Below are 27,054 nucleotides of genomic sequence, written 5' to 3'. Positions count from 1 at the left end.
GACTCTCGGGTCATAATCGCGAGGCGTGACGGGAGCTGTAGTTCCGGGGCGGGCCTGGCGGGCCGCGGAGACCGCCGGAGGCGCAAAGGGGCAGTTAAGAGAAGTGGTGCCGCACGGTCCATGGCCGCGGCTCGCGTCCCGCTCTGGGCAATCTGTGTGCTGCGGGTGGCGCTGGCCACCGTCTACTTCCAGGAGGAATTTCTAGATGGAGGTGAAGGGGCGACGCCGATGGTGGCGGGGGTGTAAGCTCCCGCATACCCCGTTGCCCACTGGATGGCCTGAGTTGCCATTTGGCCCCGGCCTTTAGACGAAGGATCGGTGGTATCAAAACCCTGAAGCTTCGAAGCCTCGGGCGTCCCCATCATTCTCCCCACGACACACATTAAGTTTTCAGCCCTAACCTGTGTTATTTACCCCTTACAGAGCGCTGGCGGAACCGATGGGTGCATTCCACTAATGACTCCCAATTTGGGCATTTTAGACTTTCGTCCGGGAATTTTTATGGTCATAAAGAGAAAGATAAAGGTTAGTGTAGGAAACGTGAAATTAAGTTTCAAGGTAGGTGTGGCACACCCCAACACCCATTTCACAATTCGGGGAACAGGCCTGGGTCGGGTTGTTTTGTCTTTTCTCTCTTTAGAAGAGACCAAGATGATGCCTCTTTACAAGCGCTAGTCAGATGGGTTTGGAGACCCGAGGGCCTTAGGCTCCAGAAGGAAAAGATTAGAAGATACTTCTCATTTTTATTTTCAAGTTAAAAAAAAAAAAAAGGTAAAAGTTACATGCTGTCAAGTGGATGGATCTTAGGGGGTCCAATAGAATGAATATAGTTTGTGACTGCACACCCAGATCAAGATAGGAACTTTCAGGCCCCACTTCCACCCCTAGAGGCAAGTCCCCCGCCCTCACCCGGCCCCAAGTCAGTACCCTTCTGGTACCAAGAATAACCTCCATTCTGGCTTCTCATTCCTAATAATTAAAAGTAGATAAACTACTGCCTGTTTATTTATACACCCAGTTAGATTTCTAAATTTTTTTTATCTACCTCAAGGCTCAGTCACAGCATGCGGGAACTTCCATTCTGTGGCAAGAAGATCTTTTCCTTGCCATGCACCAGCTCTCTAGCTGTGTCACCCTGGCTTAGGTGCTTAGTATGTGGGATCTTGGTTCCCAGAACAGAGCCTGAACCTCTGTCTCCTGCATTACAAGGCCAGTTCTTAACCGCCGGACCACCAGAGAGTCCCCTCTTTATTGTTTAGTTGCTGGAGAAAAAAGAAAGGGAAATAGTATTTTGTGATGCATTAAAGTTATACGAAGCGCTCCACGCAGTGTCTGAAATTTCACAGTCCATAAATAAAGGGTTAGTGGAACACAGCCATGCTCGCTTATTTGCATACAATCTGTGCCTGCTTTCAGATCACAATTCTCAAGGCAGAATTGAGTAGTTCAGACTCTCAAAAGTGTAAAATGTTTATTCCCTGGCTTTAACAAAAAAAAGTTTACCAACCCCTGATTTAAATGAAAAGTTCCCCTCTTCACCACCTTCCGCTGACCTTCCATTCATCTTCCATCTTGGCTCTGTTACACCAATGATGCCCTAACACTCGGCAACCTCTGGTTTTGAAATGTACTTGCATTGTTTCATAGACACATGGTGCTCCAAATTGTCAGGCTGTAGTGGAAAAAATGGAGTTGAAAATAACAAGTTCTATGAAGCTTGTCTAAGGAGTGGAGTTGTCATTTGTTTTTTTCCGCCTCAATATTTTTCCTTCCTCCAGCCAGAAATGCTGAGACTGTAGACTCTGCATTTCATTCACTCCAGCACGTGTCTACTGAGAGCAGATACAGGCAAGACACTCAGTATACTGGTTAATTCCACCCCTCATGGTGGCCCCCCAGGATCATGACATAGAAGTCACGGATGGAAAAATCCACAGAATTTAACTAGACAGAGAAGAGAGGTGCTGAGAGGTGATGGTGATGGCTGAGGAGTGGGGTGAGTCAGATGGCCTTCAGTTCAGTTCAGTGGCTCAGTTGTGTCCACTTCTTTGCGACCCCGTGGACTCCAGGCTTCGCTGTCCATCACCAACTCCCGGAGCTTGCTCAAGCTCATGTCCATCGAGTCAATGATGCCATCCAACCATCTCATTCTCTGTTGTCCTCTTCAAGTCCTCCTGCCCTCAATCTTTCCCAGCATCAGGGTCTTTTCAAATGAGTCAGTTTTTTGCATCAGGTGGCCAAAGTATTGGAGTTTCAGCTTCAAATCAGTCCTTTCAGTGAACACTCAGGACTGATCTTTAGGATGGACTGGTTGGACCTTCTTGCAGTCCAAGGGACTTTCAAAAGTCTTCTCCAACACCACAGCTCAAAAGCATCTATTCTTCAGTGCTCAGCTTTCTTTGTAGTCCAACTCTCACATCCATACGTGACTAATGGAAAAACCATAGCCTTGACTAGATGGACCTTTGTTGGCAAAATACCATCTCTGCTTTTTAATACTCTGTCTAGGTTGGTCACAGCTTTTCTTCCATGGAGTATGCGTCTTTTAATTTCTTGATTGCAGTCACCATCTGCAGTGATTTTGGAGCCCCCAAAATAAAGTCTCTTACTGTTTCCACTGTTTCCCCATCGATTTACCATGAAGTGATGGGACCAGATGCCATGATCTTAGTTTTCTGAAGTTGAGCTTTAAGCCAACTTTTTCACTCTCCTCTTTCACTTTCATCAAGAGGCTCTTTAGTTCCTCTTCACTTTCTGCCATAAGGGTGGTGTCATCTGCATATCTGAGGTTATTGATATTTCTCCCGGCAATCTTGATTCCAGCTTGTGCTTCATCCAGCCCAGTGTTTCATGATGTACTCTGCATAGAAGTTAAATAAGCAGGGCGACAATACACAGCCTTGACATACTCCTTTCCCAATTTGGAACCACTCCGTTGTTCCATGTCCGATTCTAACTGTTGCTTCTTGACCTGCATACAGATTTCTCAGGAGGCAGGTCAGGTGGTCTGGTATTCCCATCTCTTTCAGAATTTTCCACAGTTTATCATGATCCACACAGTCAAAGTCTTTGGCTTAGTCAATGAAGCAGAAGTAGATGTTTTTCTGGAACTCTCTTGCTTTTTAAATGATCCTATGGATGTTGGCTATTTGATCTCTGGTTCCTCTGCCTTTTCTAAATCCAGCTTAAACGTCTGGAAGTTCACAGCTCACTACTGTTGAAGCCTGGCTTGGAGAATTTTGAGCATTACTTTACTAGCCTGTGAGATGAGTGCAATTCTTGGCATTGCCTTTCTTTGGGATTGGAATGAGAACTGACCTTTTCCAGTCCTGTGGCCACGGCTGAGTTTTCCAAATTTGCTGGCATATTGAGTGTAGCACTTTCACAGCATCATCTTTTAGGATTTGAAATAGCTCAACTGGAATTCCATCACCTCCACCAGCTTTGTTTATAATGATGCTCCCTAAGGCCCACTTGACTTCACATTCCAGGATGTCTGGCTCTAGGTGAGTGATCATACCATCATGATTATCTGGGTCCTGAAGATCTTTTTTGTACAGTTCTTTTGTGTATTCTTGCCACCTCTTCTTAATATCTTCTGCTTCTGTTAGGTCCATACCATTTTTGTCCTTTTTTGTGCCCATCTTTGCATGAAATGTTCCTTGGTATTTCTAATTTTCTTGAAGAGATCTCTGAAAGTGAAAGTGAAAGTCACTCAGTCGTGTCCAACTCTTTGTGACCCCATGGACTATATAGTCCATGGAATTCTCCAGGCCAGAATACTGGAGTGGGTAGCCTTTCCCTTCTCCAGGGGATCTTCCAAACCCAGGGATCCACATTGCAGGGAGATTCTTTACCAGCTGAGCCACCAGGGAAGTCCAAGAATACTGGAGTGGATAGCCTATCCCTTCTCCAGCGGATCTTCCCAACCCAGGAATTGAACCGAGGTATCCTGCATTGCAGATGGATTCTGTACCAACTGAGCTACCAGGGAAGATCTCTAGTCTTTCCCATTCTATTGTTTTCCTCTCTTTGCGTTGATCACTGAGGAAGGCTTCCTTATCTCTCCTTGCTATGCTTTGGAACTCTGCATTCAGATGGATTTATATTTTGTTTTCTCCTTCGCCTTTTGCTTCTCTTCTTTTCTCAGCTATTTCTAAGGCCTCCTCAGACAACCATTTTGCCTTTTTGCATTTCTTTTTCTTGGGGATGGTCTTGATCACTGCCTTCTGTACAATGTCACCAACCTCTGTCCATAGTTCTTCAGCACTCTGTCAGTCACATCTAACCCCTTGAATCTATTTGTAGCGACAAATAGATGATGTATGATTGTAAGGGATTTGATTTAGGTCGTACCTGAATGGTCTGGTGGTTTTCCCTAATTTCTTCAATTTAAGTCTGAATTTGGCAATAAGGAGTTCATGATCTGACCCATAGTCAGATCCCATTCTTATTTTTGCTGACTATGTAGAACTTCTCCATCTTCGGCTGCAAAGAATATAATCGATCTGATTCTGGTATTGACCATCTGATGATGTCCATGAGTAGAGTCATCTCTTGTATTGTTGGAAGAAGGTGTTTGCTATGACCAGATGGCCTTAGAATTGCCTGGATGGTAACAGGAGGGACTGCAGATCATCTGAGAGAGGTGAGGGGAGGGGGAGAATGGAGAAGAGAGAAGTAGGTGTGGGAGTGGGGAGTCAGCGGTGAATTCAGGCTTAGACATACTGATGCAGAGTGCCAGGTTCATTCATGATGGCTCTCAGCATAGGCAGTTATGGGGACAGGAGTATGTTGCACAGAGGGTAGGTTATAAGAAGACTAGTTTTCAGGTTTGTCTTTCTTGTTTTAATTTAAGTATAGTTGATAGTTGATTTATAATATCATTTAGTCTCAGGTGTACAGCACAGTGATTCAGTTATATATATTTTTTTTCAGGTTCTTTTCCTTTATAGGTTATTACAAAATACTGAGCGTAGTTCCCTGTGAAATTACAGTAGATCCTTGTGGTCAGGTTTGTCTTACAGTCCAGTATAAGGTAAGGGATTGGTTCAGAGCCATGAGGCTGCTGAAAAAGGGAGTTTGGTCTTGAAGTAAAGGACTAAGCTTGTATAAGATGATTCTCATGACAAAAGGATGGTTGTCTTCCTAAAAAGAGCCGCTACACAGGGGACAGCTCGAACCAACTCACGCCATGCGGTGAAGCACCTTTTTTTTTTTTTTCCAGATCAGCACTCTGTTCTCCTTTAGCTATTGTGTCTCGAAAGTAGCTGTTTTATGATGAGAATTAAGGTAAAGAAGCAGACTGCTCCATGTATTTATTTATTCAACTTTGCATTTTGTATTGGGATATAGCCAATTAACAAACAATATAACGAAGGGACTCAGCCATACATGCCCAGGTATCTGTTTTTCCCCAGACTCCCCTCCTATCCAGGCTGCCACATAGCAGTGAGCAGAGTTCCCTATGCTCCGCAGTAGGTCCTTGTTGGTTCTCCGTTTTAATGGAGCAGTGTCTACATGTCCATCCCAAACTCCCTAACTATCCCTTCCCCACATCCTTCCCCCCTGCAGCCATAAATTCATTCTCTCAAGTCCGTGAGTCTCTTTCTGTTGTGTAAATTCATTTGCAACGTTTTTAACGTATGGATTCCACATGTAAGGGCTTGCATAGGATATTTCCCCTTCTCTGTCAGACTTACTTCACTTAGCATGACAGTCTCTAGGTCCATCCATGTTGCTGCAGATGGCAATATTTCATTTTGTAAAGAATTATTTAGTTAGTTTTGACTGCACCGGCCTTCGTTGCTGTGCTCAGGCTCTCTCTAGCTGTGGCGAGTGGGGGGCTGCTCTTTACTCATGGTGCGCAGGCTTCTCATGGCGGTGGCGTCTCTTCCTGCAGAGCGTCCTTAGTAGTTGCGGTACACAGGCCTGGTTGCTCCAGGGCATGAGGAATCTTCCTGGATCAGAGGTCACACCCATTTCCCCTGCACTGGCAGGCAGATTCTTAACCGCTAGATCACCAGAGAAGTCCCAGAATGCTCCATTTTTTAACCCAGTTGCTACAAAGCTTCCTTGTATATTCCCACCCCTTGGAAAATGAAGGGAAGCAAAATGAACCTTTTATTTGTAATTAGACTGCATATCTGTCAGAACTGAAGCGTGTTTATAACTTAACACCTAACTTGTATATTAAATACAAAAACACATACATAGGTACGTGAGACAGAACTTCTGTAGCAGTAGAGAGCCTGTTAGTGACAAGCCCATCACATATTATCGTACAGATGTGCTATGGGTGCAGGATCAACATAAATGGTTGGGAGGTTTACCAGCAGGGGTAGGGGAGGATAGCCATTTAATTCCTGCCTTGCTGACTGGTGTCATTCCTGTTCCCTCATGAGTACTTTTTATTTAAAGGTCTGCAAACCACTCAAAACAGCCGATTCTATGCCATCTCTGCACGGTTCAAACCATTTAGCAATAAGGGGAAGACTCTGATCGTTCAGTACACAGTGAAACATGAGCAGAAGATGGACTGCGGAGGGGGCTACATTAAGCTGTTCCCTGCAGACATGGATCAGAAGAACCTGAATGGGAAGTCCCAGTACTATATTATGTTTGGTGAGTTTCGATAGTATTGACAATCATTTCTGGTGATTTTTGAAAACCCCTTCCACTTATAGGATCCTTAGATTGACTTTGCTCGAGTTGTGTTGAGAATATCTAACGGAAGGTTTTTAGTACTGTTAAACCTAATTAATTTGGATAGGGCACGGCAACCCACTCCAGTATTCTTGCCTGGAGAATTCCATGGACAGAGGAGCTTGACGGGCTGCAGTTCTTGGGGTCACAAAGAGTCGGACACAATGGAAGCGCCTTAGCATGCCCACACACAGATTTAATTAATATAGCAGAAAGGCAACCATATCATTCTATTCTAGGGAGACAGTCATCTATTCAATATTTATATAACCCAGGTATTTTGAATGCCTCAGGAATGAATACCTTGACCATGGGCCATGTCAGCCCAAAGCCTGTGTGTATTATGGCTGGTGAACTAAGGGTGGGTTTTTAACTTTTCTTTTTGGCTACACTGCCTGGCTTGCAGGGTCTCAGTTCCCCAACCAGAGGCTGAATCTTGGCCACGGAAGTGAAAGCCCAGAATCCTAACCACTAGGTCTCCAAGGAACTTCTAGGTGTTTAACATTTTTGAATGATTAAAAAAAGGACAGTACTTTTGATCCATAAAAATAATAGACACTCAGATTTCAGTGTCCACAAGTGAAGTCTTAATTGGAATGCAGCCTCTCTCTGCTCATTCGCATCTTGTCTGTGGCGGCTTTCAAGCAGCAGTGGCAGAATTGAGTGGTCATGACAGAGAATATGTACTTCACAAAACCAAAACTATTTACTGTCTGGCTCCTTACATCAAAAGCTTGTTGACTGCTGCTGCTACTGCTAAGTCACTTCAGTTGTGTCTGACTCTGTGCGACCCCATAGATGGCAACCCACCAGGCTCCCCCATCCCTGAGATTCTCAAGGCAAGAACACTGGAGTGGGTTGCCATTTCCTTCGCCAATGCATGAAAGTGAAAAGTGAAAGTGAAGTCGCTCAGTCATGTCTGACTCTTCGTGACCCCATGGACTGCAGCCTACCAGGCTCCTCCATCCATGGGATTTTCCAGGCAAGAGTACTGCAGTGGGGTGCCATTGCCTTCTCCGTGGTGACTGCTAGAATACAGTAAATGTCTCTCAACACCAGGAGTAATTAACATCTGTGCTGGAATTGGGAAGGGACCACATTTGGCTATAGGAACCAGACATAACTGAAGTGTGTGGATTCAAAAACCTTTAAGAATGAGGATTCTGGGAAGATGGGGGAATAGGAAGCACCAGGAATCTGTCTCCCCACCTAGACAACAGTTGCACTGGCAGAATCTTTCTGATGTAACTATTGTGGAACTCTGGAGTCAGTGGAAGTATTGCACCTTCCAGCAGAAGACTGGGGAGGTCACTGGCGGTGAATTTCAGTTCTTTGCCTGGTAGTACCTACCCATCTCCCACCTCTAGCCACATGGCTGACAGACAGCTGTGCACCCTGTTCCTGGAGGAGCTTTTACTGGAACCAGGGTAGGCAAAAACGATCCTGTCCTCCAAATAACAAAGATCTGGGATCTGATGGCTGATTCCTGCTTCTGACGGTAGAGGCACAGAAAAGCAGATGGCCAGCCATTGCTGTCACACCTCCATACATTGCTGTAAGCCTCTCCTCTTCCCCCTGAAATGAATCCCAGGAAACTAAAAGGGCCAGAACCCTCCCTTCCCACCCTTCATTTTTCACCTTTCCCCTTTTAGGAAACTAGGCATTAAAGATTAGGACATTAAGAAAACAAATGCATATGCAAGGGAAACTAAAAAGTGACTGCACATACCCAGGAAAACACTCAGAAAAAAACCTGAGAAAGCACTGTTTATGTCCCAGGCTGACCCTTGGTGCAGAGCGAGCCTTCAACAAATCAAGCAAAAAACCAGAAACAACAAAGCAAAGCCTACAGAAGGAGGAGAATCCAATTTCCAGAGTTAACATTAGACTCAAATGTCCAGTGTTTAGCAAATAATCACAAAGTATACAAAGAAGCCAGAATGTATGGCCCATTCAAATGAAAAAAAAAAAATCAATATGAACTGTCCCTGGTAAAAAGGACTAATGACAGACCTGTTAGACTTAAATATCTCTCTGAATGATTCTAAAAGAACTCAGTGAAGATGTAGTGAAAGTCAAGAAAAATATGAGAAAGTGGAAATACAGTAAGGAGATAGGAAAAAAGCAAAAAAAAAAAAAAAAAAGAAGAAGAAGAAGAAGAAGAAGAAAGCAAGCCAAGGATATAGTAAACTTAACAAGAACTCAACCTCAAATTCTGGAGTTGGAAAGTACAACTGACATGAAAAGTTCACTAGAAGAGTCAAAGGCAGATCTGAGCATGCAGAAGAAAGGATCCAAGAACCTGAAGATAGGTTGGTGGACATGATTAAGGCTGAGAAGCAGAAAGAAACAAGACTGAAGGAAAGCGAGCAGAGCCTAAGGGACCTATAGGACACGATCAAACAAACCAGCATGTGCACTGTGGGAACTGCATAAGGAGGAGAGAGAGAGAAGGGACCAGAGAGGATATTCAGAGAAAAAAGAAAACCAATGGCCTTACAAACAGCTGTGAAAAGAAGAGAAGCAAAAAGCAAAGGAGGAAAGGAAAGATATACCCATTTGAATGCAGAGTTCCAAAGAATAGCAAGAAGAGATAAGAAAGCCTTCCTCAGTGATCAATGCAAAGAAATAGAGGAAAACAATAGAATGGGAAAGACTAGAGATCTCGTCAAGAAAATTAGAGATACCAAGGGAACATTTCATGCAAAGATGGGCACAATAAAGGACAGAATTGTTATGGACCTAATGGAAGCAGAAGCTATTAAGAAGAGGTGGCAAGAATACCCAGAAGAACTATACAAAAAAGATCTTCACGACCCAGATAATCACGATGGTATGATCACTCACCTAGAGCCAGACATCCTGGAAAGCGAAGTCAAGTGAGCCTTAGGGAGCATCACTATAAACAAAGCTAGTGTAGGTGATGGAATTCCAGTTGGCTATTTCAAATCCTAAAAGATGATGCTGTGAAAGTGCTGCATTCAATATGCCAGAAAATTTGGAAAACTCTGGAGCGACTTCACTTTCACTTTTCACTTTCACGCATTGGAGAAGGAAATGGCAATCCAGTGTTCTTGCCTGGAGAATCCCAGGGACAGGGAAGCCTGCTGGGCTGCCGTCCATGGGGTTGCACAGAGTTGGAAATGACTGAAGCGACTTAGCAGCAGCAGCGGTGGCCACAGGACTGGAAAAGGTCAGTTTTCATTCCAATCCCAAAGAAAGGCAATGCCAAAGAATGCTCAAACTACTGCACAATTGTACTCATCTCACATGCTAGTAAAGCAATGCTCAAAATTCTCCAAGCCAGGCTTCAGCAATACGTGAACCGTGAACTTCCAGACATTCAAGCTGGATTTAGAAAAGGCAGAGGAACCAAAGATCAAATTGCCAACATCCGCTGGATCATGGAAAAAGCAAGAGAGTTCCAGAAAAACATCTATTTCTGCTTTATTGACTATGCCAAAGCCTTTGACTGGGTGGATCACCACAGACTATGGGAAATTCTTAGAGAAACAGGAATACCAGTCCACCTTACCTGCTTCTTGAGAAATCCGTGTGCAGGTCAGGAAGCAACAGTTAGAATTGGACATGGAACAACAGACTGGTTCCAAATAGGAAAAGGAGTACATCAATGCTGTATATTGTCACCTTGCTTATTTAACATATATGCAGAGTACATCATGAGAAACGCTGGGCTGGAAGAAGCACAAGCTGGAATCAAGATTGCCAGGAGAAATATCAATAACCTCAGATATGCAGATGACTCCACCCTTACAGCAGAAAGCTAAGAAGAACTAAAGAGCCTCTTGATGAAAGTGAAAGAGGAGAGTGAAAAAGTTGGCTTAAAGCTCAACATTCAGAAAACGAAGATCATGGCATCTGGTCCCATCACTTCATGGCAAATCGATAGGGAAACAGTGGAAACAGTGTCAGACTTTATTTTTTGGACTCCAAAATTACTGCAGATGGTGACTGAAGCCATGAAATTAAAAGACACTTACTCCTTGGAAGAAAGTTATGACCAACCTAGACAGCATATTCAAAAGCAGAGATGTTACTTTGCCAACAAACGTCCATCTAGTCAGGGGTATGGTTTTTCCAGTGGTCATGTATGGATGTGAGAGTTGGACTGTGAAGAAGGCTGAGCACCGAAGAATTGATGCTTTTGAACTGTGGTGTTGTAGAAGACTCTTGAGAGTCCCCTTGGACTGCAAGGAGATCCAACCAGTCCATCCTAAAGGAAATCAGTCCTGAATATTCATTGGAAGGACTGATGCTGAAGCTGAAACTCTAATACTTTGGCCACCTGATGCGAAGAGCTGACTCATTTGAAAAGACCCTGATGCTGGGAAAGATTGAAGGCAGGAGGAGAAGAGGACGATGGTTGGATGGCATCACCGTCTGAACTGAATAAACTCTGAGAGTTGGTGATGGACAAGGAAGCCTTGTGGGCTGCCATGTCTCACATTTACTCTTGAATTTAAAGTCTGGAATGAGAAAGGTCTTTCTTTTGATTAAAAAAGAATTTTAAGTGGCTCAATTTGGGTTATGGTAATTATTCCCTCAAAACAGGATGGCAGAAATATCTGGCAAAAAAAAAAAATTACCACCTGTTGAATTAGAGATGATTTCACAAATATTTAGTTTAGCTGGATTTGGTAAACAAAAGAACTGCAAATATCCACCTAATACTACCTTTAAATACACTCAACATGTCTGCTACATGTAAATTGCAAAGCAGCATATTTTGGAGTAAAAAAGATATTTAAAGTTTTCTGTATTATTTTGTTTTTAACTCAAAATCAGTTACATTTCACTGAAATCCATTGTGTCAGTCTTAGAACACTTCCTGTGATTTCTTAGCTGTAGTTTTTGGTTTGAGAGCAGCTTGCAGGTGTTGAAGAGGAAGAGGGGAATATGTTTCACTGGGCCCTTCCAGGTGCCTTAACTATGCGATCTTAGATTATGTTAAACAAGCTGGAAATGGGTAATGCGGCCCCCATTTTGCAAATAAGGAAACAGGCTCAGAAAGATTAAAATACTTGCCCAAAAGTCAGGTCAACCCCACTTCAGAGCCCATATGCTTCCATTCTTCTCAAAAATCCATTCCTGCGTAACTATTTTATGATTGCTGTTAATGGAAAAAGTCCAGATTTTTCTGGTCAGATCTGGGCACATTCTGAAGCTGAATTTAATAGCAAAAGCATGTAGGTACTTAGAGAAGAAACTTCTGACCAATTTCGAGGGAAAAATAAATTTCATCTTCCAATTCCAAGGTAATAGTTCAGTTCAATTCAGTCACTCAGTCATGTCCGACTCTTTGCAACCCCATAAACCGCAGCACGCCAAGCCTCCCTGTCCATCATCAAGTCCCAGAGTCTACCCAAACCCATGTCCATTGTGTCGGTGATGCCATCCAAGCATCTCATCCTCTGTCATCCCCTTTTCTTCCTGCCCTCACTCTTTCCCAGCATCAGGGTCTTTTCAAATGAGTCAGCTCTTCGCATCAGGTGGCCAAAGTATTGGAGTTTCAGCTTCAGCATCAGTCCTTCTAATGAATATTCAGGACTGATTTCCTTTAGGATGGACTGGTTGGATCTCCTTGCAGTCCAAGGGATTCTCAAGAGTCTTCTCCAACACCACAGTTGAAAAGCATCAATTCTTTGGCACTCTGCTTTCTCCACAGTCCAACTCTCACATCCACACATGACCACTGGAAAAACCACAGCCTTGACTAGGCGGACCTTAGTCGGCAAAGTAATGTCTCTGCTTTTGAATATGCTGTCTAGGTTGGTCATGACTTTCCTTCCAAGGAGCAAGTGTCTTCTAGTTTCATGGCTTCAGTCACCATCTGCAGTGATTTTGGAGCCAGAAAAATGAAGTCTCTCACTGTTTCCACTGTTTCCCATCGATTTGCCATGAAGTGATGGGACCTAGATAGCATAGTTAAAAACAAAGACATTACTTTGCCGACTAAGGTCCGTCTAGTCAAGGCTGTGGTTTTTCCAGTAGTCATGTATGGAAAGTGAGAGTTGGACTGTGAAGAAGGCTGAGCGCCCAATAATTGATGCTTTTGAACTGTGGTGTTGGAGAAGACTCTTGAGAGTCCCTTGGACTGCAAGGAGATCCAACCAGTCCATTCTGAAGGAGATCAACCCTGGGATTTCTTTGGAGGGAATGATGCTAAAGCTGAAACTCCAGTACTTTGGCCACCTCATGCGAAGAGTTGACTCATTGGAGAAGACTTTGATGCTGGGAGGGATTGGGGGCAGGAGGAGAAGGGGACGACAGAGGATGAGGTGGCTGGATGGCGTCACTGACTCGATGGACGTGAGTCTGAGTGAAATCCAGGAGATGGTGATGGACAGGGAGGCCTGGCATGCTGCGATTCATGGGGCCGCAAAGAGTCGGACACGACTGAGCGACTGAACTGAACTGAACTGATGGGGCCAGATGCCATGATCTTAGTTTTCAGAATGTTGAGCTTTAAGCCAACTTTTTCACTCTCCTCTTTCAGTTTCAGTAAGAGGCTCTTTAGTTCTTCTTAGCTTTCTGCCATAAGATAAGGGTGATGTCATCTGCATATCTGAGGTTATCCTGGGTAATAGACTTTCACAGAAATAGTCCACATAGCTTTTGTTTTTTTAAAAAATTAAACTCTTTTCCAGCAATAACAACAATAACAAAAAGAAATTTCATAAACCACACATCTTTAGGGAACTCCACTGGGAGATAGATATGGTGTTTTTTGTCCTTCCATAGGATGCTATTTCCAAGTTCAACTTCGCATCTACTCTGACAAATTGTTAATATTCTTTAAGTAATTATGTGCAGCCTAGTTCTCTCTTATTTAATCTGGAGGTTCATCACTACAGGTTCTGGAAGAAATTGCAGTCATCTGCTTGTGTTTTCAGAGTTTGTTAATGGGGGTGGGTACAGGCTCGGGTCTGTGGATGTGGTGGACTTCTTTTTGAGACAGAAAGACACACGGACGCTCGAATACATTCCTACGGCTTCAAGTCAGTGAAGGCGCAACTGGGTAATTCCAGACATTCTCAGAAGGCTTGACAGATTTTCCCGATCCCTCCTGTAAACCTGGTTTAAAATATTCAGAACTTCTTAGTCTTTGAGCAAGGAATAGAGTACCCTACAGAATTCCATTTCCTTAGTGACTGAAACTTGATCTCATACCGATTTAAAAACCATTAACTTTGTTGTGTGTTTATTTTTTAATGTGAACCACTTTTAAAACCTTTATTGAATTTTTCACAATATTGTTTCCATTTTATGTTTCTTTGTTTTTTGCCGTGAGATGTGTGGGATCTTATCTCCCTGATCTGGGATGAAACCAGCACCTCCTGCATTGAAAGGCAAAATCTTAACCACTTGACCCCCAGGGAAGTCCCCAAAATCATTGAATAGAGCTTCTTACAGACTTCACCATTCATCAGAATCTACATACTGATCGTAACCTCTCTTTTGCTTATGATGTGGGGATATTGTTAAGAAAGAACATCTATATATGGGTACATTTTCTTGGAGCATAACAATAATAACAAATATTGAGCATTGCCATACTAAAAGCTTTACATATATTAGCCCCTTGAATTAGCTTTGTGAAGTCAAGATTAACACCCCCATTTTATAGACTGGGACACTCAGGCGGGAGAGGCAAATACGTTATTTGCAAATATGTGTCAGCATGGAAGGTGGCTGGGATCGGAGCCAGGCAGTCCAGCTCTGGAGCCCTCCTGTGGGTACAGGAGCCCTGGTCTGAGCTTCTGAGGGAAGGTCTGAGGTTCAGACTGCATGGGGCGGGGACGCTTACCAGACTGTTGTTAGACCTTCCTTTTCTTCCTCACCTGCTGGCTTACCCTTGAGTTCAGAGCGGCTGTGGTGGCCATGACCTGAACTGAATGTCGCCGTGCATTTAAAGAATCTCCCTACGGGCACCTGCTTATTCCCAGACATGCACGCTCCCCGCGTCTTTGTGTACTGTTTCAAAAAAAATGGTGGTGTGGTGATGTGTTACGGAAGGAATCTGAGAGTGGTTAATTTTTGTTTGCTTGCTTGTAGGACCTGATATTTGTGGATTTGACATCAAGACAGTTCATGTTATTTTACATTTCAAGAATCAGTATCACGCAAACAAGAAATCAATCAGGTGTAAGGTAAACGCTTTTCTGTTACATTGGTGATCGTGTTAACTCTTGAAAAAATGATAATGGGAGTTTGTAGAAAACAGTTTTGACCTTAAAACAGTTAAGGGAGCCCTGGGGTGGGGGTCAGCCTTGTCTGTCCTGCCCCCATTTCCCAGTTTAGTGTGCCCATTAGACACACTTGCCCAGAACTTGGGTTCGACTGGGTTCTGAAGTCTTTGGGGTTTTCTTTTTTTTTTTTTGGATGAAAAATTATTTTATTTTAAATTTAAATTTACAGTTTGTTTTAAACTTTTTATCTTATGTTGGGATATAGTTTAACAATGATTAGCAGTGTTGTGATAGTTTCTGGTGGACAGCAAAGAGATTCAGCCATGTATACATAGAGAGACATGTATCCATTCTCCCCCAAACTCCCCTCCCACCAGAAGGGCATACTTACTTCTCACCTTGAGCTGTGACATCCATTTACAATTTGCTTCATAAGGGTTATAGCAGGATGGTGGCGTTTCAGCCCCCATCATCATTGGGCTTCTCAGGTGGCGCTGGTGGTAAAGAACCCCCCTGCCAGTGCAGGAGATGCAAGAGACTCAGGTTCGATCCCCGGGTCGGGAAGATCCCCTGGAGGAGGGCCTGGCAACCCACTTCAGCATTCTTGCCTGGAGAATCCCATGGACAGAGGAGCCTGGAGGGCTACAGTCCATTCAGTCGCAAAGAGCTGGATGCGACTGAGCGGCTTAGCACGCACGCACATCCATCATCGTTAAGGAATGAAATAGTCAAGATAAAAAATCCCTCTGGAGAAATTAATCTTCCAAATAACAAAACATTTTTTTTTCTAAATATTTATTTGTTTGGCTGAAATGGGTCTTAGTTGCAGCATGTGGGATCTATTACCCTGACCAGGTATTGAACCCAGGGCCCCTGCTTTGGGAGCAAAGGGTCTCTAGCCACTGGACCACCAGGGAAGCCCCCCAAAACATTTTAAAATGGGAACATTTCTAAAATGAATGCATACATCCTTTACCTTTTTACCCAGAAGATCCTGTGAAAATGGCACTTTAGGTCTTTAGGGCCTGTTTATACTCAATGATCCTGCCCCGGGCTTCCAAAGAGGAAGCTTGCATTAAGTCCCTGGTGTCTGGGCCTAGGAAGAAGAAGTAGCCTCCCCAATGTACAGCCCCCGCTTTGAAGGTAAGCACCAGGAAGTAGGGACTTGTCCCCTGAGCAATCCCCAGCACCCATAGCCTCTGGGAATCTGGGCAGAAGGCCAGTGTGTTGCCAAGATGATTGACAGCAAGGAGAGGGAGCATACGCGCGTGCTCAGCCGCGTCCGCTCTCTGCAACCCTGTGCACTGCAGCCCGCCAGGCTCCTCTGTCCTTGGGATTCTCTAGGCAACAATACTGGAGTGGGTTGCCATGCCCTTCTCCAAGGGATCTTCCTGACCCAGGGTTCAAACCCAGGTCTCCTGCTTTGCAGGTGGATTCTTTACCAACTGAACCACTGGTGAAGTCAGAGAGCATCCATACTTGCCTCTTAGTCCTGAGCAGTGGGTGTGGCTTCCTTACAGAGCCCCAGTGAGTCTCTGCAGAGTGGTTTCTCTCGGAGTCCCGCCTGTTGACCTGGTGGTTCGAAAGAGTCAGCAGGTCGCCCTGTATGTGAAGACCTGACGCCCTCCCTTGGGGGAGTGAGGAGGAGCTCAAATTCCAACTCTTCCTCCTCCACCTTAGTGTTGGACCAGCGGGCACATCTTCGTGATTGACTCCTTTTCAGCGGCAGCTCAGGTGTGCGAGGATGAAAAGGGGTGACCCTGCCAGACGGAGGCTGTGAGTTCTGGCCTGCACTGTGCCTGGGAGGCCAGAACTGGGTCACCTGGAGGCAGCAAGCCTACAGGGCCCTGGGCGGCACTGGCAGGCCAATGAAGCCCTCGGATGGGTGCTGCTATTTCTGCAAGCCTGCTAGGAAAATAAGAGATCAGTGTGTTGAGGGAGCTTTGGAGCCTCGGATCGTAGCAGCGAATCGGCGTTAGGGCCTCCTGGGTGAGGAGTGCAGTTTTCTTCACAGGGCTCCGATTCTCTCTGTGATGCTATAAAGGAAATGTAGTGGCCAGCCCTCTGAGGTTTTCCTGGAGGAGGTCTGGTCTGCATTGTTAGAAAAATGCCTCGGATGTTCTGGGGAGGGAAGGAGAGCGCAACAGGCAGAGAGAGGGATGAGACTGTTAGATCAAGGCTTCAGCAGGGTGCAGAACCCAGGAGCATTTTATTTTATTTCACTTTTGTCTGCGCTGGGTCTTCTTAGCTGCACAGACTTTTCTCTAGCTGCAGCGAGCGAGGGCCGCTCTCCAGTGGCGGTGCGTGGGCTTCTCACTGTGGCAGCGTCTCTTGTTGCGAAGCACAGGTCTAGGGTCACAGTCTTTAGCAGCCACAATTTGCAGGCTCTAGAGCACAGGCTCAGTAGTTGTGGGGCCCCGACCTAGTCGCTCAGCAGCCTGTGGGATCTTCTCCGGCCGGTATCAGCAGGCAGGCTGTCTACCACTGAGCCACCAGGGAAGCCTGGAACCTGACAACGTTTTGACAGATGATTCCTGTGTGGGGTCCGAAAGACTTGGTGATGTTTGGAATGTGGATGTTGAGGGTGTGGATGATGATTCTCAGCAGCATTGCTGTTAAACAGGAGGGGAAATAAAGGCCAAGAAAGGGGTCAGGACCGACTCAGGGGTCGTGTGTAGAACAGCTGGTTGGAAAATCCTGGCTGATGCTGAGGAAGCATGCGTGTGTGTGCCCAGTCACTCAGTCGTGTCTGACTCTTTGCGACCCCAGAGCCAGCCAGGCTCTGCTGTCCATGGGGACTACTGGGGTGGGTTGCCATTTCCTCCTCCAGGAGATCTTCGCGACCCAGGGATTGAACCCAAGTCTCCTGTGACATGAAGGAAGAGTAAATTGCTGGAAACTTTGAATCTGAAGCTTGGCTGACAAGTGGGATTAAGGATGTTGATTTGAAGCTTTTGCATATGTGAGAGTGTAGCTGTTATCCCTCAGGAGGCTTGAGTTTGTGGCCAGATCTCAGAGGGTGCCAGCCATGGGACCAGCCAGCTCAAATTCTAAGCTAAGAAAGGTGAGTGGAGACAAAGGCAGGCAGAGAGCAGGGGGAGAGCATTGGAAGAATCGTGCATTCAGCTGTCAGAGCAGACTACAAGGGTTGAAGGAGACACAGAGGAGACTGTAGTGCTGATTCTGAATAGAGTTATCGGCCACACAGGACGGCAGATCAAAGGGGTACTGAAAAAAAATTTTTAATTGTATTTATTTACTTTTGTCCATGCAGGGTCTTCATTGCTGGGCAGGCTTTTCTCTAGGTGCGCGAGTGGGGGCGACTCTCTCATTGGGGTTCATGGGCTTCTCGTTGCAGTGGCTTCTCTCATTGGAGAGCTCAGATTCTGGAGCGCTTGGGCTTCATAGTTGCGGCACTTGAGCTCAGCAGTTGCAGCTCCCGGGGTCTAGAGCACAGACAGGCTCGATAGTTGTGGCGCACGGGCTTCGTTGTTCCACAGCATGTCGGATCTTCCCGGACCAGGGACTGAACCCATTTCTTCAGCATTAGCAGGCGGATTCTTTACCACTGAGCCACCAGGGAAGCCCCTGAAAGTGTTTTGATTTGGCTTTTAGCAGGGAGAGACTCCTCCTGGCAGGGCCTTTATGCTGGGGTGGTGGTTTTCAAACCTGAGTGGTGTCAGAGACCTTGGAGGGCCTGTGAAAGTGACCAGAGGGTCCGCTGAGTTCCAGTGCAGCAGATCAGGGCTGACCTGGGAATGAGCATTGCCCCTGTACCCCCAGTGACACTGATGCTGCCGGGGTATGGTGCTGGGGTCCCCTCTGCTGGTGACAGGCATATCCTGGGAACCCCCAGCTTCCCTAGGCACCTTCCCACCCACCTTCCAACCTTCCTTTATTTTATTTATTTTTGGCCGCACTGTGTGGCTTGAGGGATCTTAGTTCCCCAGGCAGCGATTGAACCCATGCCCTCCTGCAGTGGAAGCATAGAGTTTTTTAATTTTATTTTTTAAAATACATGTATTTGACTGCATTGGTCTTAGTTGCATCTTTGGGATCTTTCATTGTGGCGCACGGATCTCTAGTTGTGGTACCCAGGATCAGTAGCTGTGGCCTACACGGGCTTAGTTGCTCCCGTCATGTAGTTCCCCGACCAGGGATCAACCCTCATCCCCAGCATTGCAAGGCGGATTCTTAACCACTGAACCACCAGGGAAGTCTCCAGACCCCTTTTATTGAATGTTAAATGCTTTCCTTATGTCCAGTCTGGGGTTTTAACCACGCCCAAGAAAGAAACCAGGCCTACCCCAGCCAAGCTTCAGTTGTTGGACGACTCATCAAGAGAGTGTTAGGAAGTTCTCCCCCGTGTTAAGAAACAGAGTGGGCTGCATTTGGTATCTTTCAGAACACTGAACAGGAAGTTGTTTTCCATACAGCTTTTCCTAAGTCAAACAGCACAATGATCCCTTGGTTCACACCGACCTACTCCATCATGATTGCCTGGGAGGTTAGAGGTGAGAGCCGTTGTCTTGGCCTAGGAAAGGGGTCAGCCACACAGGGAAGGCTGCCAGTAGTGAGGAAGTACTCTACGGAGGGGTGACTCTCCTGTAGAACACCCTTTCGTGGTCAGGTCAGCCCCTTTCTAGAGTGTCTCTGCTTGTGTTTACAGTAAGGCTTTGACCCATGACAACGTGCACTGCTTACCTAGACCTGCCTTGAAACATCGAGGGTCTCACTCTTTTCTTCTTCTCCCCGCAAAACATGCAGGTTGACAGCTTTACACACCTCTACACTCTGATTTTAAGACCAGACCTCACTTATGACGTGAAAATTGACGGTCAGTCGATTGAATCCGGAAGCATCGAGTATGACTGGCAGTTAACGTCACTGAAGAATATGGAGAAGGCATCCGCAGAGGCTGAGGGTTGGGACCAGGCTGCCAAGGACAAATCCCAGGTGCGAATTCTTCCCGGACAGCTGCTAGAAAGTGGAAAGCGTAGTTTGTGAGTACCCAGGTGCCGTACACCTGCTGCCTGGCTGGTAGTGATGGCGACAAGAGTGAAACCAGGAGCCCTCCCTAGAGCTCATGTGCTGAACCCGCTGCACCGCTGCACACCTCAAGGCACTGTGAAAGAGTTAGAAGTAACTGAGATGAAAGCAAGAAGCGTGTGTCATCTTAACCGATACTTTTAAAATTTTTATTTATTTTTATTTATTTGGCTGCACCAGGTCTTGGGCTTCCCAGGTGCCTCAAGTGGTAAAGAATAATCCGCAGGCCACTGCAGGAGACTTGAGTTCGATCCCTGGGTTGGGAAGATCCCCTGGAGGGGAGCATGGCAACCCACTCCAGTATTGTTGCCGGGAAAATCCCATGGACAGAGGAGCCTGGTGGGCTACAGTCCATGGGGTTGCAGAGAGTTGGACACGACTGAGCATGCTTGCACCTGTGCCAGGCCTTCGTTGTGGCATGTGGGATCTTAAGTTGCCACATGTGGGATCTTAGTTCCCTGACCAGGGATCAAACCCATGGCCCCTGCAATGGAAGTGTGGAGTCTTAACCACTGGACCACCAGAGAAATCCCAGACCAATGTCTTTTTCCAAAGAAAGGAAAATGCATCAGCGACCTTTATAAAAATGATTTTCTTTTCATTCTGCATTTGAACATAGTATTTTTGAGCATCATGCTTGTGACCGGCAACCAAGCACCCATGACTGTAACAGGTGTGTATTAGTTTCCTCTCGATGTTCAGTCAGTGAGTCTTGCCCCCCTCTTTGCGACCTCATGGACTGCAGCACGCCAGGCTCCTCTGTCCTTCACTACCTTCCGGAGTTTGCTCAGATTCACTTCCATTGAGTCAGTGATGCTGTCTAACCAAAAGGACCGCAAACTGTAGGCTGTGCTTGAAACCCCTGGTGAGGTTAGGAACCCCAGCACTCAGCCCCTTCTACCATCAAGTTGAGGAGGAGAAAAGCGCACCCGGGGTCACAGGCCTGCCTCTGCCTCTTGGCAGATTTCCTTTCTCCAAGCTGAGAATCTAACTTTCCCCCCTGCACGCATCTGAAGGACTGGGAGAAGCATTTTCTGGATGCCAGTGCCAGCAAGCCGAGTGACTGGAAGGGCGAACTGGACGGGGACTGGCAGGCAGCCATGCTCCAGAAGCCTCCATACCAGGTGCGTATGTGGCACCACCTTCCTGCCAGTCCCTTCCCCACCCGTGTCCCCGGGGACCAGCGCATATGGTTTGTTGTTGCAGGATGGCCTGAAACCTGAGGGCATAGACAAAGATGTTTGGCTCCATCAGAAGATGAAAAACAACTATTTGACCGAATACGATCTTTCAGAATTTGAGAACATTGGTGCCATTGGACTGGAGCTTTGGCAGGTCGCTCGTTTTGTCTGTCTGTTGTTTCCTGCACTGGGTCTCTATTGCCATGTGTGGCTCAGTAGTTGTGGTGCATGGGCTTCGCTGCCCTGAGGTATATGGAATCTTCCAGGGCCGGGGATCAAGCCCAAGTCCCCTGCATTGGCAGGTGGCTTGTTAATCACTGGACTGTGAGGGACGTGCCAGTCTCCAGGTTTTAAACTTGCTCTGGTTTAGTAACTCTGAACTTCAGCCTGAACTCCTGCTCCTGTTGTGCACCTGGCACCCCTAACCAGACCCAAAACTTGCAGTCCTAGATAAAACGGACATCCTTCCTGTCCTCTGGACACTTCTTGTCTGCCCCCGCATGCCCCCTGGAAATCTGCCTGGAGCTGACCTTGTGGTGCATATCGGCTTTAGGATAAGATTGCAGGTTGTGATGTAGTGGGTCCAGGGTGGAGCCTGAGATCCTGAATCCCTAGCGATGTTGACACTGCCCATCCATGGCTCACGCTTTGCACAGGAAGGTTCTCAATCAGCGGTTCTCAAACATCACTGGATGCTCGAGTCCCTGGGGAGACCTTCAAAGCCCCTATGACGGGTCATACGCCAGACCTGCTAAAGCAGCATCCCTGGGAGTGAGACCAGACATCAGCAGTCTTGTCAATGTTCTCAGTGGTCCCCATGCACAGCCAAGTTTGAGGACCAGTGCCCTGGAGGGAACTGACATTCCAGAAAAGGGTTTCAGCGTGTGCTAATGTCGACAGCTAATCTCTGTGACAGTACTGAATAAATCACAGCAGTTTTGATTTTGTGGAAAGTTTCCTTTTCCACACCAGTAACAAAGGGCTTATATTCATCCACAGGTGAGATCCGGAACCATCTTTGATAACTTCCTGATCACAGATGACGAAGAGTATGCTGAGAACTTTGGCAAGGCCACCTGGGGTGAAACCAAGGTATGATGAACACAGTGAGCTTTTTTTTTTTTTTTTTTTTTTTTTTTCAAGAAGACAGCCCTGTATTATTTATGTATGTATTGGGCTGTGCTGGCTCTTCACTGTTGTACGTTTGCTTTCTTTAGTTTTGGTTGGTGGAGGCTACTCTTCACTGCAGTGTGAGGGCTTCTCGTGGCAGTGGCTTCTCTTGTTGCAGAGCACGGGTTCCAGAGCGCAGGCTCAGTAGCTGTGGCGCACAGCTCAGTAGCTGTGGCGCACGGGCTTATTTGCCCCGCGGCATGTGGGATCTTCCCGGACCAGGGATTGAACCTGTGTCCCCTGCATCGGCAGGTGGATTCTTAACCACTAGGCCACCAGGGAAGTCCATGAACACAGTGAACTTTGCTTTTGTTATTCATTTATTTCCATACTTGAGTCTCACACATAGAAAAAGGTGCTTTACTTTTTCTATAATAAACACCCCACCCAGATCAAGACATAGAACGTCACCAGAGCTCTAGGAGCCTCCTCATGTCCCCTCCCCGCCGGCACTCACCCCCAAAGGAATGGCAGTTCCTCTATCCCATCACTGCAGATGGATTTGACCTCCTTTCGAAATTCATATCAATGTAGCTACCCATTACTCATTCATTCAGGCCGTGTTGTGAGGCTCGTTTGTATTTTCCCATAGAGCAGTAGCTTGTCCTTCCTTTGTGAATATTCTAGAAGCTATGCATCTGTTCTCTGTGGATGCAGCTTTGGGATGCTTCCTGCTTATGGCCTCAGGGATAAGCTGGTTCCCGTCATTCCTGTACCATCATCCCTGTACCTGTCTCTCAGTGGCCACATGCCCAGGAGTAGACGGAGCAGTCACGAGTTCATACGCAAACAGTTTCCAGCGGGTCATCCTATTTACATTCCCTTCTGCACGGATGAGAATTTCAGTGCAGAAGGGAATGTGAATCTTCGGCCATGCTAGGCATTACTGTCAATTGCTGATGAGTCGAATTTATTGAAGTCTGATTTACGTGCTGTGCAATGTACAGTTCTGTGAATTCTAGTCTGATTTACGTGCTGTGCAATGTACAGTTCTGTGAATTCTGAAAAACACTTATAGTCATGAAAACACCACTAAAAATCAAGATGTAGAACAATTTCGTGTGTGCGTGTTCAGTCCTGTCTGACTCTTTGCAAGCCCATGGACTGTAGCCCCAGGCTCTTCTATCCATGGGATCTCCCAGGTAAGAATACTGGCATTGGTTGCCATTTCCTTCTCCTGGGATCTTCTCAACCCAGGGATCGAGCCTGATTTTCTCGGATCTTCTGGATTTGCAGGCGGATTCTTTACCACTGTGCCACCTGGGAAGCCCAGAACAATTTCGCCACCCCCAGAAGTCTCCTTGTAACCAAGCCCTCCCCTACTCCAGCAACTGCTGATGATCTGGTCTCTGTCCCTATTGGACTTTTTGTTAAAGTATTGACAGTGTTGTGTTAGTTTCAGGTATACAGCAAAGTGCTCTCTCTCTGTATGTGTGTGTGTGTGTGTGTGTGTGTGTGTGTGTATTCTTTTTCAGATTCTTTTTTCCTTCTAGGTTATTACAAGATGTTGAATATAATAGTTGTTCCCTGTGCCGTGCAACAGGTCCTTGTTTCTATGTCCCTATAGTTTTGCCTTTTCCAGAATGTCATATAAATCGAATCATGTAGTATAGGGTGGTCTTCTTTTGTCTTTTTCTTTTTTGGCCTCACTGTGTGGCACGTGGAATGTTAGTTCCCTGACCAGGGATTGAACCCCTGCCCCCTGCATTGGGAGCATGGCGTCTTAACCACTGGAGGCATGGAGTCTTTCTGAGTCTGCTTCCCTCACCAAGCGCAGTGCCTCCCGGATTTCTCCATGTTGCTGGGGTTTCATCAGTACTTTGTTTCTCCATCTCACTGAGTAGTTTATCCGCTCACCAGCTAATGGACATTTGGGTTGTTTCCAATTTTTAACAGTATGATCAAAGCTGAGAACAATTTCGTATACAGTTTTTGTGTGTGTGTGTGTGGATGAGTGCTTTTGTTTCTTTTGGTTAAAATCCAAGACGGGGTTTGCTGAGTTGCATGGTGTGTCTTTAACTCTATGAGGCATTGCCAGACTGTTTCCCGAGGGGCCACACTGTTCTGCACTTCCACCAGTCTCCCCAGCACTGGGGACTGTGGGTTTCTACAAGTGTGTCGTGGTACCTCACTCTAGTTTTGTGTGTATTTCTATGATGAGGAATCAAGGTGGGCACTGTTTCTTGGTTTTTGTGGCCATTTGGATATCCTCATTTGTGAAATACCTGTGTTCTTAAATTAAAAAAAAAATCTTTTGGCCCCACTGCACGGCATAAGGAATCTTATTTCCCCAACCAAGGATCAAACGCAGCCCCCCTGCATTGGCGGCACAGAGTCTTCACCACTGGGGAAGTCCAAAATACCTGTGTGTTAAGATGTAATACCTGTATGTTAAGATGTAAGTTTTGTTGTTAATCAGGTATGGCAAGACTCCCAGACCAGGAAGTGGCCACCATCAAAAAAAAGATAATTTGTTTTACTAACAGATCCTGAGAGGAGGGGCCACGCCAGGCCATGCAGGGCCACATGGGGAAACACCAGTGTTGGTCAGGAGGCAGAGGGAAAAGGTGGAAGATATGAGCAAAAAACTTTGGTTTGGTCTCTGCAGGAAGGAGTAGATGAAGCAGGATAAGCAGGCTTAGGATTGTCTAGTTTTAAGAATTTCTGTGGGCCCTGGGGTACTAGTTCTCTATCACCTGGCAATGGGATAAATCAGATGAGATAGCAGCCCTGAATATAAAAAGCCCAGTGGTGGAGGTGGTTAGGGACATGAGCTCTGGATGTAGCTTGCATATGAAAGGAGTTCTTGCAGGCATCGACTCTCTAAGACTCAGTCCCCTTGGAGGGGCTGTCCCTCCCTGGGTCAGCAGGGCCCCACATGAAAGAGCAATAGAAACGGGTCACGTCCGTCACCCTGGGACCAGCTGCCAAGTGGGTGCTTAAACTCTGAACATTTCATGGCATTTCGGGGGGAGACTTCCCCTTCACTGATAAAAGGTGGTCATCACTAAGGGATTGTTCTTATGAGCCATTTCTTCTTGAATCTGATTTCTGCCACAAAGGCTTACTAAACTCTTTTCGGCAATGACTTCGGGAACCTCCTTGACATGTCTGCACTCAGTCTGGGCCTTTCTTTTAATTACACAAGTTTGGAGTTTCTCATTTAGGCTCTGAGGCCTCTTCTCATCTGTCCCTTACTGGTCAGCTGGTTGAAAGACAGGCCCAGGTGCTCTGGGAATGGAAGAAGGAGGGGGTATTTGTTTCCTGGGGCTGCCATAACAATATCACCACAAACTCGCTGGCTTAAAGCATCGCATCACGGATGGGAACCTCCCTGGTGGTCCAGTGGTCAAGACTCTGAGCTTCCACTGTAAGCAGGGTGGGCTCGATCCCCGGTCAAGGAACGAAGATCCCTCATGCCACGAAGCTGGTCAAAAACAAAAAAGCCCACAGCAAATGTATTCTCCCAAATTCTGGAGGCCAAAAGTCCAAAATCAGTATCAGTGGGCTGAAATCAGGGCATCAGCAGGGCTTTGCTCCCGCCAGAGGTTCCAGGGGAGAGCCCTTATTTCATCTCTCGCAGCTTCTGAAGGGTCCCGGTGCCTTTGGTTTGTGGCCACATCCTCCCAGTCTTTGCCTCTGTCTTCACACGGCCGTCTCCTCCTCTGTCTCTGTTTGTGTCAAATCTCCCTCTGCCCCTCTCCCATGAGAACACTGTGATGGAATTTAGGGCCCACTTGGTAAGCCAGTAGAATTTCCTTATCTCAACATGCTTAATTTAGTCACATCTGCAAAGCTGTCCCCCCTACATACTGTGTGTGTGTGCGCGTGCTAAATCGTTTCAGTCGTGTCCGACTCTTTGCAACCCTGTGGACCGTAGCCCACCAGGCTCCTCTGTCCATGGGATTCTCCAGGCAAGAATACTGGAGTGGGTTGCCGTGCCCTCCTCCAGGGGGTCTTCCCCATCCAAGGATCAAACCCTCATCTCTCTCATCTGCTGGATTGACAGGTGGGTTCTTTACCACTAGCGCCACCTGGGAAGCGCTCTCCTACTTCATATAAGGTTGCATTTCCAGGTTCTAGGAATGGGGACCTGAATGTCCTAGGGGGCTTCTTTTCAGTTGACCCCAGCTGGTGTGGAGGCTTCCAGGAGGCAGAGGCAGGCTGTATGCTGACACCCAGTCAGCCCTCAGAAAGCATAATCCCTGGCCACCGGGTTCTTTGTTTTTCTCCCCAGGGCCCAGAAAAGGAGATGGATGCCATCCAGGCCAAGGAAGAAGTGAAGAAGGCCCAGGAGGAGGATGAGGACGACATGCTGATGGGCAGGTTTAGTGGGCGAGAAAATAGCTTCAAAGGATTCCACAGAAGGAATGAGTTTTAGTCATCCCCACCCCAGATAAAGATGACTGGTAAAACCTTGTTTCTCTACTTTATTCTACCTTTAAAAGCGCAAATGTCCGCATACGTGGTCATTTGTCTAGTTTTCTTTGAAAAATGTTCCTGTTCTCAGTGGGGTGGGTATGGTTCTCCCGGAGCAGTCTCCCCTCCCCTCCCCTCTCCTCCCCCCAGGTCCCCCTTGTTCCAACCTCCCCCCATCCTGGTACCCAGAAACATTTCCTCTAGACAAACCCAAGTGCTGGAGGAAGCCCGAGGCCGGTGAGACTCTGGCCAAAAACACCACACTCTCTTCTTAATGCCCCCCACCAAATGTTTTATAAAAAAAAAAGTAGTAAAACTTA

General features: G+C 46.4%; 1 protein-coding gene across 1 annotated transcript; it reads left to right on the top strand.

The window, feature by feature from the left end:
* On the top strand, nt 88–27,054 carry CALR3 (calreticulin 3). Its single transcript, XM_005682139.3, has 9 exons — nt 88–211; nt 424–525; nt 6,421–6,624; nt 14,782–14,876; nt 19,683–19,871; nt 20,981–21,088; nt 21,171–21,299; nt 22,145–22,237; nt 26,553–27,054. Exons 1-9 carry the CDS (start codon nt 121–123, stop codon nt 26,694–26,696), a joined length of 1,155 nt encoding a protein of 384 aa, XP_005682196.2. The 5' UTR covers nt 88–120; the 3' UTR covers nt 26,697–27,054.

This window comes from Capra hircus, chromosome 7 (genome assembly GCF_001704415.2).
Source record: "Capra hircus breed San Clemente chromosome 7, ASM170441v1, whole genome shotgun sequence".
Classification (NCBI taxonomy): domain Eukaryota; kingdom Metazoa; phylum Chordata; class Mammalia; order Artiodactyla; family Bovidae; genus Capra; species Capra hircus.
Note: the sequence above shows the minus strand (reverse complement) of the source record. Positions and strands in the feature narration are given on the sequence as shown.